The sequence below is a fragment of the Harpia harpyja genome, chromosome 16 (genome assembly GCF_026419915.1).
Source record: "Harpia harpyja isolate bHarHar1 chromosome 16, bHarHar1 primary haplotype, whole genome shotgun sequence".
NCBI lineage: Eukaryota > Metazoa > Chordata > Aves > Accipitriformes > Accipitridae > Harpia > Harpia harpyja.
Genome location: NC_068955.1, coordinates 3266441 through 3278956, shown reverse-complemented (window position 1 = coordinate 3278956; position 12516 = coordinate 3266441). Strand labels below are relative to the sequence as shown.

General features: G+C 54.1%; 1 protein-coding gene across 31 annotated transcripts in view; it reads right to left on the bottom strand.

The window, feature by feature from the left end:
- Window positions 1-12516, bottom strand: part of MACF1 (microtubule actin crosslinking factor 1) — a 147007-nt gene that overhangs the window by 85113 nt on the left and 49378 nt on the right. For all 31 annotated transcript variants that reach the window (XM_052810696.1, XM_052810719.1, XM_052810720.1 and 28 more), the window contains 21 exons: window positions 11952-12064; window positions 11753-11859; window positions 11177-11296; window positions 10976-11071; window positions 10591-10718; window positions 10382-10475; window positions 9451-9605; window positions 9035-9311; window positions 8459-8587; window positions 8107-8184; window positions 7798-7959; window positions 7069-7173; window positions 6366-6461; window positions 5871-5996; window positions 3469-3621; window positions 2821-2975; window positions 2320-2446; window positions 1702-1885; window positions 954-1123; window positions 503-681; window positions 156-294 (listed from right to left, as the gene is read on the bottom strand). In XM_052810696.1, coding sequence (XP_052666656.1) covers window positions 156-294; window positions 503-681; window positions 954-1123; window positions 1702-1885; window positions 2320-2446; window positions 2821-2975; window positions 3469-3621; window positions 5871-5996; window positions 6366-6461; window positions 7069-7173; window positions 7798-7959; window positions 8107-8184; window positions 8459-8587; window positions 9035-9311; window positions 9451-9605; window positions 10382-10475; window positions 10591-10718; window positions 10976-11071; window positions 11177-11296; window positions 11753-11859; window positions 11952-12064 — 2893 coding nt within the window. The remainder of the gene's footprint in view (window positions 1-155; window positions 295-502; window positions 682-953; window positions 1124-1701; window positions 1886-2319; window positions 2447-2820; window positions 2976-3468; window positions 3622-5870; window positions 5997-6365; window positions 6462-7068; window positions 7174-7797; window positions 7960-8106; window positions 8185-8458; window positions 8588-9034; window positions 9312-9450; window positions 9606-10381; window positions 10476-10590; window positions 10719-10975; window positions 11072-11176; window positions 11297-11752; window positions 11860-11951; window positions 12065-12516) is intronic.

Below are 12516 nucleotides of genomic sequence, written 5' to 3'. Positions count from 1 at the left end.
CATAAGCAGCACAAAATCCTCCCGGCAGCTATGTCGAGGCAAGAAAAATGGCATACAGTACAAATTCAGCAGAGAAAGGGAAGGACCCTGCTTGACAAACGCCAAAGCGTTGGCCGGTTTCTGCCTGCCCGCCTTGGGAAATGAACAGCACCAACCTGTAACGCCGTTCTGTGGGACTGAATAGCTGCCAGGTCGGCGGGGACTGCCTCCTCTTGGCTCAGCTTAACCTCATAGCCTTTGACCAGAGATTCTGCTCCTTGGGTGTTACGAATAATAACATCAACCGTCTTCAACCTGGCAAATCAAACAGAGACAGCACAATGACATCCAAAATTTGGCAGAGATCCTCTTGATGACGAGGCTGTTTGCACCATATGCTGCAGAGGGATGGAGCTCAGTTATGGTCCAGTGCAAGATGCATTAGAGGGCCAGAAGAAAGGTCTTTAGCAGAACTGGGCAGATTCAAAATGGTATTTGGGAACAGAGTCGCATCCCGACTCACTTGTCCAGGTAGATGGAAGACAGCCCATACATCTGGTCCATCTTGTTCACCACTAAGTCAAGTTCAGAACGCAAGTGGGGCGTGCTGGACCCCGCGGGCGCCTTGTCGAGGAAGCTGTAGCATCTCTCAGAAACAAACCGCAGGTCCAATTGCAGCCGTTGCAGATCCTCCTGCATGCGCTATGGGAGGAAGGGAAAGAGCATGAAAGGAAAGCCCAAGCAGGCAGAGAAAAAGCAGAACAGCCCTTGGCAAAGGAGATGGTATGAAATGAAGCAGGGAGCCCACCTGGAGAGGTTTCCTGCTACCTTCTGTGCGGCAAGATCCCCTTCAACCCTGCGCAGTCATGCACCCACCACCCACACATTCACCCCAGAGAAGCTAAAGCTATTTTTGGCACATGCTGAAGACTACCACCTCCCTCCCCTCCACTTCTCAGAGCAGCAGGACTGACCTCCTGCTCTGCAATGCGGATAGTGTTTTCCTGGATAGTGTCACCATCTGCTCGGGCGCTGCTCGGGGACTGGATTCGGCTCACTAGCCTCTGCTCACACTCCTCCAGGCGCAGACGGATATTCTTGAGCTCGGAGAGGTATGTCCTGGCAACGGTCTCATCCTTGTCTTCTGCGAGTCACAGACAAACCAAAACGGGAGCTCAAACAACCCCAGCCAGCATCTGCCCCAAATGGGACCTGCTGGAAGCCCCGGAGCCAAGTGCAGCATCATGCTGACACCAAGGCACCAGGGTCTCTGCTCGGATGGAGAACAACTTAATCAAATAATCTTGTTCAAACGCAGCTGAGAATGAGTCCAGCCATAGGGCACCTGGCATGACAAAGCCAGAGTCCTCAGTCTTGGTGGGACACACAGTGGTGCTGTGTCACACGTGTCACTGCCACATATATTTCCTTCAAGATTAAATGCAGGAAAAACTCCTTGCTCAGAATGCATCCTAATGACTCAACCCATCTCCAACAATATTAGGGTAAGAGGACTCAACAGTTAAGCTGAAGCTGCAAAGCCAATCCCTCTCTGCAGGAACAAGGCCAAACACTTGAACGGATGGAGAAATAAGGAGAGCAGCTGCTCACACCATCAACTAGCTAGCTCAGAAAAAAAAAAGAAAATGAAGCCATGCCATAAGTCCTTTGTTTATGAGTCCCCACAGCTCCTGGTTAATCCATCATCCCTTTGAAGCTCACCGTTCTCCATGGACTCCAGCAGCTGCCGGATGTGTTCCTTGGAAGATTCCACTTCCTCCTCCAGGCGCAGCCGGTCCGACACCGAGAAGAGCTCCGAGTCCCGGCTATCCTGAAGGAAGTCCTCGTAGTGCGCCTGGAGGCTCTTCATGGCTTGCTGGCACTCGCCTTGCGCTAAGGATCTGAGCTGCAAGTGGAAAAGCAGCACATCTAACCGCCGGGAACAACTTCCTACGCATCACCTGAAGCCACCCTCCCCAGCTTAATCACCTTCATTTGCCAAGTGAGTATTTTCTCTTTAGAGGAGAAAAGGCAAGCTCCTCTGTATCGGCCTCATGCCTCCCTCCAGCCTTGCTCACTCCCTAACGAAACGCTAAGACCACGATCTCTTATGCTTATTACAGTTCAGCAGCAAAGTGCTGATGCTCTTTGTATTGTGAAAAACTGCAATCGTTTTGCACAGAACCCCCAAGCTCAGGTTTTCCCACTGCTCAAGGTGCAAAGACCCTTGACTTCCCCAACCTCGCAGTCTCTGGTCTTCCCTTTCTCCTCAGCCACATGTAGAAGCCTGGACAGTGAGCAACGCAGCCCCGGAGCCAGGCAGAGAAGTTCCTACCGTACCTTTTCCATGCTGAAGCTTTGCACCAGAGCGATGTCCTTCCTCAGGTAGTTCCAGGAGATGAGGCTCTTCGTGTTCATGTGGAGCTGGTGCCACAGAGCCATCACTTTCTGGTACAACTGTTCTACCCTGCAAGGGGAAGGAGCAGATCCATCAGCCCCAGATCTCCCCAGCACGCTCAGCCCTGACCCTGTTAATCCACCAGCGAGTGGTGCTCCTGCTGTTCAGTGCCAGAGATCCCTGGAAGGATCCCTCCTCCCAAATCATCGTTTTCTCTTTCACAAGCTACTACAGCAGTTGCTGTGATAGAGCTTGCAGCTGTATAACCATGGGGGATTCCTTCCCTCACCCCGAATCATCTGTGCCACCTACTCCTGTTCCTCCACCCCAGCTCCCCTCCCATTCCCACCCCAGATCTGTCCCCTCCCATGCCACCAACCCGCTCCCCATCTCCGTGCCATTGCACCTCTGGGACTCCCCTCCAGCAGAGACCAGTAAGTTACCTGTTGGCCATCTCGATGGCCTCTTTGTTGGGTGGGGGGATCAGGAAGCAGACAGAGGGCACCATGGCCTCATTCCCCGTGGGGCTGATCACCTTCCACTTGGTCCTCTGGGAATTGTCCTCCAGCACACACTCGTCATTCCTGCAGATGGTGATCTGCGACAGCACCAACACCACCCGCCCCATTAGAAACAAGCAGCAGGGCTGCACATGCCTGCCCTTGCTGCCAGCTTCCCTCCTGGGGGCGAGCCAGCTTCCGTAAATTTTTTTTTTTTTTTTTAATTATTTTTAAAATCAAGCAAAAGCCTGGTATAGTGCCAAGCAGTGCAGCACACTCATGTCTGGAGAGGAAGGGACAAGGAAGTTAAACGGAGTTGGCTACCACCCACGTGCTTATTTGGCTGAGGCTGATGAAGCCCATCATCCTTGGGGAAAAGGACTTTAGCTCCTGCCCAGAATAAGTGTGAGACATGGAAATCTCCTCCAGGAAAAACAGCCATGCTATTTCCCTCGTTCTCTCTTCCCACTCTGTTCCTGCTTTCCATTGACAGACACCACGGAGCTCATCCTAAACCATCACGGGCATTGCTCCCCTGCCTCATCCCTGCCTTCCCTTTCAAAGTCACGCCGACACCCTTCCAGCCCTCACCTCGATCTGCCGATAGTCACAAACAGCCTTGATGGGGATCGTGCTCTTCACAAGGTGCTCCGGGTTCCTGGGCCGGAGCTGAACGATGGTTTTGGACCGTCCCACCAGGCTGGCGACGGAGCTTTTCGACTGAATGAGCTGCTCCTTCTCGTCCTGGCAGAAAGAAGGATGAAGGACGGGTTGCTCGAGGCAGGGGAGAGGAGGTCTCCCCCAGGCATCTCGGCACCCCCCACCCCAACGCTGGCCCGCAGGAGCTACGCTGGGATCAGAAGGGCTGAACAAACACATCAGGAGGATCCTGCTGCCCTAACAGGATGGGAAGGGGGTCAGGAGATGGGGTGGAAGGGAGGACGGACTTCAAGTCGGGATGGGACCTCTCCACTACTACTCCCACTGCCCTGCAAAGCTGCATGCACGCCTCTGGCTCTTTTGCTGCTAGGACAAGAAAACATTTTTTTTCAAAAGGGAAAAAACGAGAACACAGCGTACACCACAATTAAAGTCCCAGGAGGTGTAAAGGGCCAAGAGCAGGACAAGCTCCAGCCCAAAGCTGGGGACACTTAGTTGTCTGGAGGAGAGACCACAGAAGCATGCTCCCTTTTCTAAAGCAAAGGACGAAGGCATGTTTAAACCAATGGCTGGAATGGGGATACGATGAATTATGCAGATAAAACATCTCAGGAGAAGGGGCTAGTGGTGGAGTGATCGCACAGGTCTCTGGGTTTGAGTAGAAATTTGCTGGTTGGAAGAAGATGCTGTGTAATTGATTCCCACAAGTCCCTGCTGGGTTCGATGATGGGACAACCCGGGGGACTGGTGGCAAAGCTCCCCTGGAACAGCCTCTGGCACCAATGGAGACGTGTGCGGATCACGACACTGGCAGCTCACGTGATTAGTGGCAGCTCAGCCCATTCTGGCTGCAAAAGTTTAAAAAGGATCCCAGAAAAATGTTCTCCCTCATGCTTGGTACTCTTGGGGTTGGTTAGTGTGCTAACAACAGTGGAGGATAATTTAATGGTAAAAAAAAAAAAAGAAAAAGAAAAGAATAAATGATTAAATAAACTACCTGTGCCTGTCCCAGGGAGCATGATTGGAAGAAATACAACTTTAACTTATTAGGTAAGAAAGAGTAATATAGCTGAGCTCAGGGCAGCTGCCCCAGTCCTGAGATCGTGGCCACTCTCCGGCTGCCCGGACAAGCCTCTCCCACCCCAGACGGCACCTGCCAGATTCCTGGTGTTGCAGGGCTCGCAAATACGGACCCCAGGAGCCAGACCGGCTGCTCCGTGTCCTGGTAGCGCTGGAGGACAGACCGGGACAACCCCGAGACCATGACAGAGAGGACAGGAGCCCCCAGGCCTCCAGGAGAGAAGACGGTGAGCCCTAGCCCAGCTGATACACCCATCACGAACACCCAGTAACGGCATCCCAGCTTCACTGGGGACACCCTGGAGATCAGTGGTGTGCACTAAGAGCAAAGACAAAGCAGCCACCTGCCTCCACACGCTCAAATGTCACCTCCTGGCACTTCCACCAGCGGCTCAGCGCTTAACCCACAGCCCAAATCCTCCCCCGTCCCTGGTTTCGAACACCATCTGATGCTTTGCTCCTTGGGTTTTGTTTTTAGGTTGGTTTTTTTCAGGCCAATTCGGACAAGAAGATCACAGGGTGATCGCCCATCGTCTGCTCTCTGCTACGCCACAGCTAAGCCAGGCCACGTGCTCGGAGATCAGCGCTGCTGAGCCCCGTCCCCGCGCACAGCCGGGCTGCCCTGGCTCTCCCCCCACCGGCACAGCGCGATGGATTAATATGGGATTTGGTCTGGATAAAGCGCAGGCGTTGTCTCCGCATCCCACTGTGCTCCTCGCAAGCACCAGCTCAAAGCAGAAACAGGAGCATCCTACGGGCTCTGCACGACACCTCTGTCAGCAGAACACGACTGGCTCCATGCAGACCAGGATGGCATGATGGGCACCGATGGGGAAGAACCAGCTCACGTCAAGCTATGAGTTTTCACAGACAGCACACGCTGCCTGCTCTTCACCCCGAGGATACAGAAAGACGCTGGATGGTGCCTCTAAACAAAAGCGACCCATCGGCTGTTAAAATGACCGAGATCCAGCTACCATCGGCAGCGTTACATCCACGCAGCGGTGCAGCTGGGGTGGCACACAGCCTGCACCTCATGGCCACGTACAAACACATGCAGCAGCTCCAACAAAAAGCAGAACATTGATCGAGATGGGGAAACAAACCATGTCACATAAAACTGCATCACTATGGGAATAAAATGAGCCCAGTTTTCCCTGGGAAGCAAGAGGTACCCCAAGCAATGCTGCTGGACCGGAGCAAGAAGGCCACCCATCGCCCATGCAGGATGGTGGGGATGTCCAAGAACCCACCATGGAGTCCTGCAGCAGGTCCTCCAGCCGCGTCAGGCTCGTGTTATGGTCACAAGAATACTTCCTTTTGATGGAGTCCTGCAGGTTACGCAGGTAGGTCTCTGACTCCCGGGCATCGCTGAAGAACTGCAAAGGCGAAGAGGGTCACAGAAATGTGCACAAGTCCACTGAGCAGTCAGCAGCACACTGCAGGTAGGGGACCACCCCAACATCTCAACCAGCAGCTCCTGACACTATTCTGGCCTTAGGGCTGCAAGGGCAGTGAGCATCCCACATGGATGGCCAGAACTACATGGAATTTGATCTCTTTTGCCCTAGCGAGACATCCCCAGGGAGCAGGTAAGGAGAAAGAGATGATTCAGGAGAAAGCAGCCCCCATGAGCACCACAAATCCCTCCTTCCCTCTCCCCAAAAAGGAGCAGCAGCGTATGAAACTCATGCAGCGGGATACAGCGGATGGCGACCAGGGAAATTTGGGCTGCCCCTCCCAAGTACCTGGAAATAGGCAGCGTTTTCCTTCACGTGCTGTTCCACGCACAGGCAGAGCTGCTTAATCCACTGCCACTGAGTCTGCACGGCAGCACTGTAGGCCTGAGAAACACACACACCAAACGGCGATGAATAATCAGCATTTACCAGCCAGAAGGGTCACAGGAAGGACACAGCTACAGCCGGTGGGTACATAAACAGGGAAGAACTGGCTGCAGCCAGGAGGGTTTGGGCACAGGCACGAAGAGCAGGAGATGGCAGACCCTGGACCAGTGACGCCGGGAGCTGCGGCAGGCACAGGTTTGCTTTCTCCCACCCCAGAGAGAAACACCAGGGAGAAACATGTCCCCACAGCCCTTTGCCTCACCATCACTGTTTTTCTGCAAGCCTGGATAACTCCAAGGGAGCCGAGACCGTTCTCTGCATCGCCTCACTGCAGGAAAGGCTCATGCTCTGTACAGGTGTCTCTGTGTATCTTAATTTGAGGTGGGGATTATTTGGGAATGGCCTCAAAGCTTCTCATTGCACTCCCCAGAATAAAACAGTTCTGTCACTGCACTGATGTTCTTCTGCCACCATAAAATGCTATCAGCCCTGGCTGCCCATAAAGGCACCGTGGGGTGGGACAGCAAGTTTCCCAATCCCAGGAGAAGATTTGCTGCCAGCCGATTCTCGGGGCTCCTCACGGTGCCTCCGCATGCCCGCTCACCTCTACGGTTTGCTTGGCTGGGTGGTTCTCCAGGGACAGCAGCTCGGCTGTGTCTTGGAGGGAGCGGAAGATGTCCTGCTTCTCTTCCAGCTCTGTCGTCAGCTCCTGCATGAAGAACACAAGCGAAGTCCAAATCTCGGCTATGGGGAGCAGCCTCACTCGGAGCACGTATCCAGCTAATACAACATGCAGTATGGGAGTGCTGCACAAAATACCAGCAGATCTCAGAGAAACCAGCATGGCTTATGGGAAGCACCACAGCCAGCTCCCACCAGGATGCCTCCTGTGCACCAAACACACAGGGCAGATGTAACACAGATACTGGAAACCTGCCCGGTCACCTCTTCAGTTCCAGACAGTGTGATTGTGGAAAGACAGCAATTTATTTATACTGCTTTAAAGAGGAATCAATTTTCCTCTTTAGCTCAGACTTTTTTTTTTTCCCCTGCTAGTTAAAGATGCTTTTAGTTCCAAATAGTGCCAAAAAGACATCTTTTGATGCTTTTTCAATTGAAACTCAATTGAACACTTTTTTGCACTTTCTGCTCTAGGGAGAGCTCCTTCATCAGCTGCACTCATGAGCTACAAGCTCAGTGACTTGGGAAGGAGCATGAAACCTCTGGGGACTTCAGGTGTGTTGGTAGCTGAAGGTCCCACATCAGATCAAAAGCAGCAGCAGCGCAACCAAGAGAGCACCCATCCCACCAGCCCTGCCCCGGGGTCACTCACCAAGAAGTAGTTTCTCTTGGCTGCAATGTTAGGGTTATTGTCACTCCAGTCGTAGGCCAATTCCTCCTCCTCCTTCTCGTTCAGCCAAATCAGCTCAGCAGTGGCCCGAGACACAAACCCGTGCAAGCTCTGGAGGTGTCTTAGCCGAAAGCTCGAGGTTTCCTGGACACAAGGAAGCGTGATTTCTCTTCCCTGCTCTGAAGGCGACCGGTTTCTTTCCCCCTCCCCAGTGGCGGAGCAGGGATGCTTAGGAGCAGGGCGGCAGGGATGGAGCCCGCGCTCCCCAGGCAGTGCTAGAAGCCCACTCACCATCAGCTTGCAGTACTGCGTCTCCAGCTTGCCAAGCGTCTCTGTGTAGCTAGCGCGGAAGTTCTGAGACATTTTACCCTGAAGGAGGAAAAATGCTCCTGTTACCTGACACAGGACGGCATCACTTGAAACTCCATCTCCAAATCTTTCTCCCCAGCCTTGTGTGAGCAAGAGGAGGGGCAGAGGATGCTCAGGGCAGCAGCCTCTTGCACCAGCCCAGCATCAATTCAGAAGCTCCATCCTTAACAAATACCTCTGCCCTAGGCACCTTTACCCACAAGAGCCGATCCTGATGCCCTCAACTTCCCGCACACGTGCCACGCACCGTGTCACCCAGCCCGTGCCGCCGTACCTCGTACATCCTGGCCTCCTTTACACTGGAGCCCAGGTCCTCCACGCTGCTGTGGACGTGCCGCTGGGTCTCCAGCTGGGTTTCCACGCTTGGCAGGTCTGTCCCCCACTCTGCCCGTTCCAGTCTCATCTGAAACAGGCCAAGAGGTCCAAGTCAGCACTCCTCATCTGCAGGAGCATATCTCAAAAGGACACGAGGGCAAGTAAACCTCCTAGGTCACTCAAGATGGAACAAACACCACGCCAGTCCTGGTGGAAGGTCCTAGGCTAGCTCTCCAACACTGAATTATTTCTGGGACAGCCTACACAAGCTTCACACCCACATAAGACCAAAGGACTGACTGCATCAGTACAGATTTGCTTCCAGCTTTGAAAGGATCTTCTGATCCCACTGATCAGCAGGATCACAAGAGAGAAAACCCAACTCAAGACAAAAGTGTCGGTGCTCTCCAGAAACTTTGAATCGTCAAAGCAATTATTCACAGATAAAGGCAGGAAAAAGCCCAGGCCAGCTTCCTACCTTCCCACATCAGTGTGAGCGGAGGCAGGTAATTTGGCCCAGAGAGCCAGCACTCACCTGCATTTCCTCCACCCAGGCCAGCAGCTCGTACACAAACCGGAGGCTGCCTTCATCTTCGGAAGAGGAGATGGCCACCAGCTCTGTCCTGGTCATAGGCTTCCGAAACCAGGAGGCAGAGGAGGTGTGCAGCCCTTTCGTCAGGGACTCGCCCTTCAAGTGCATCGTGCTCAGCATGGAAGAGGGCACCAGCTCCAGGGTGGAGAAGTGGCCTTTTCTGTACAGGTTAGTGCATTCCAGCCTCAGTGTCACCAGCTCGTCTTGCAGCCGCATGATCCTGGAGAAGCAAGCAAGGCGTGGGTGAGAAGATGCAGGCATTCTCCCTCCTTCCCCACAACAGAGTAGAGGAGCCCCATGCATCAGCCCCTGACCACATTTCTCCATCCACAGACCATCTCGGACATGGCCCCTCTCACCTGAACACCAGCTCCTCCAGCTGGTAGTAATTCTCATCCCGAAGGATCTGCACATCCACCTGTAGCTGGCGGATGAGCCCTTCACACTCCTGCAGATACACGACCACGTCGGATTCGTACTGCACCGGCTGGCCTGACTCCAGGTGAGCAGCATCCTGCACCGAGAGAGAGGAGGCTGAGGGCTGGGTCCCCGCAGCCCAGGCACATAGAACACGATAGCAGCCCAGCATCAACTTTGAGACCAAAAAGACCTTTTGATCTACAAGCTTGACTTGAGGGGAAGAACACGAGTTCATCACTTACACCACACCCAGGACATCCCCTTTAGAAAAGCTCCTGCAGACGAACTGAAAGCTTCTAGTGATGGGCTCCCATGGTTAGTCCCATGGACAGTCACTTAAACGTCCATCTCATTTCTTGCTTGGGTGTAACCATTTTTAGCTCCCAGCCCTTACCTCTCTTTCTCCCAGAACAAGACACCCGTCTTCAGAAATCTACTCCCTACCCAGGTAGCTACAAGTCTGCAACTGAGTCTTTCTGCCAGTCTTTTAGACAAATAAAACAGATTTTTAGGGTTTTAAACCTCATTATACAACAAGCTTTCCCAGAACTGCAGTTCTCCTCTAAGCCAGCACCTCTGCAGACGTCCAGCCTCACTAGCTGCATCCCCCAAGGCAGCCTGCTGCACGGCCAGGCTGTTCCCCTGCCCCCCTGTCCCCAAGGTCCTCATGCCATAGATCACCAAGTATCCACCACTGCCCCTATAGCCCCTCTGAGATAGGCTCAATGTCAGAAAAGAAAGGAAAGCTGTCCAGGGGAACCCACCAACCCACACAGAAGAGAGAGGAAGAGATGGACATAAAAGAAGAGGCAGGAAAACAAAATAAATAAATAAAAAATTAGCAGGAGGAATATGACACCCCCCACTCACCGCTTGCAGCGTGTTCTTTGCGAGAGTGAGTTTTTCTTCACAGCTCAGAGCACCATTCTGGATTTTGTTAGCGATTTGTAGCAGCAATTCCAGCCTGCGATGACAGAGGGAAAGAGAATGAGAGAGAGAGGCTTTGGGATGTCCCTCCAGCCAGGGGAGCCGGGAACATCCCCGCAGGGGACTCTGCCTGCCACGGGCAGAGCACCGACCTCTCCACCGCTGGCCGCAGGAGCTTCTCGCGCTCCAGCATCTCTATGATGAGCTTGCCCCACTCCTCCTCCACGTCATTGGGGTGGTAGCCCTGGGGCAACTTGATGCGTCCAAATTCAATCCATACCTGAGGAAAACATCAAGAGAACGGCATTCCTTACCGACTCCTCAAGCTGGCTAGAGAGAGATTACAGCAAGGAAAGTGGGGCTGTAAGGCAACAGCTCTGCCTCTGCTCCTGCAGCATGCTGCTTGCTACATCATTTACCCTGAGGGTTATTTCCACTTCTCTGTTCCAAAATAAACCTGAACTGAGCACACTTTAGTCTTGCTAAAAGCATAACACTCCCACCTACAAGCCTCCGGGTAGCCACGATGATACTTACCTCTAACAGTTTGTAGAGCTCCTCTATCCTTCCTTTTTCCTGCTCTTTCGCTGGGATTTCAGTTTCTTTGAAGTGTATGTACTGGTTATAAAGTGCCTGGGATGAGAAAGGCTCATCAGAAACCACCCTGGGGAACGCCACCACCCAGCTCTCGGCACCGAGCACATGGGACACCGCGGAGGGACCTTGTCCAGGACCTACCTTTAGCTCTACAGGGTTCTGGGGGAAGGATTTATCTGACATGAGTATCGTGTGCTGCTTGATCCACGAGATGAGGGACTCCACGCGGCTCTGGTACTCCAGCCACCTCGAATCCACCTCCTACAGGGCGAGAGCACCCTTGCAGAGCACTGCCGTCAGGCAGGTCTCCGCGGGGGAGAGGCAGAGCCCACCCTGCCGAGCGGAGCACGGAGGGAACCGAGGTCACAGCTACGGGGTGGATCATTCGCCTGCACCTCCCTGCTGTGATGCCATCCCAGGTACAGGAAGGAGGAGGAGGAGGAGGAGGATCCTCCTTGCAAGCTGCTCCCTGGAAGCCAGTTCAGCTTTCCCATGAGCTCAAAACCCATGGGAGAACCTGCAGAGCCTGGAGAACGCCACGGCCCTACAGGCACATCGGCAGTTCACAGGGCAGACACGCTAATGGGGAAGCTCCTTCCTCCCCCCGAGTCTCTTCCACCCATCGGCCATCTGCTAGAGTGGACAGGGAACCTCCAAACCCTTCCCAGCTGCCTCCCAAATCTCTGTCCCAGCCTCCCAACCTGCAGTGATGCTTACAATAGCACTGATCCCTTCTCCTCCCTCGGGGACTTTGGGAAAGGCATCGTAGATTGAAGACACGTAAGTTATCACGGATTTCTCATCCGGAGAGGGGACGTCCACGTCTGGCAAGGGAGAAGCAGAAAGGCAATGAGGAACGGGAGCGGGCAGAGAGGTCGGCATCTCCCTGCACCAGCCGCTTCCCTCAGCCACCCACCTTCGGCATCCAGCAGCCGCGTGACCCCCAGCCGCTCGGCGATCTCGAAGGCCTGCTCCAGGTTCTCCCGGTTACTCTGGATCTGCACCCTCTCCATGTCCACCAGATCTGGCCTGCAAGACATACACCAAAGTCATGACATTGGCAAACAGCGCAAGGTGCCCAGGGATGCCCAGAGCATCCCGGACGGGCACCGCAGCCCCAGGTGGTTCCCGAGGGCTCATCTGAGCTCCTGTCCCAGGCTGGTGGCTCTCTGAGGGGACCCGGGCTGCAGCACCTCCCCACCTCATCCCTTTTGGGAAGGGGATGTTCAGGCTGTCAAGAAAAACCTCTTATGCTCCTCTGGCACTTGCCCTTTCCAGCACCCGCTCTGTACGCAGCGTGCCGGGCTGGGACTGCAAGCCCTCCCTGGGAAGAGGTGCATGAAACAGCCCCAAAATGGGGTGGTTACACCTCTCCGGAGGATGCGGGCAGAGCCTTTTGTCCACAGCAGAGCAGAGGGGAAGCAGCAGGCGTGGGTGCTGCCAGCCCTGTGCTGGGAACAGACCGCCACCGGCAAACTGCA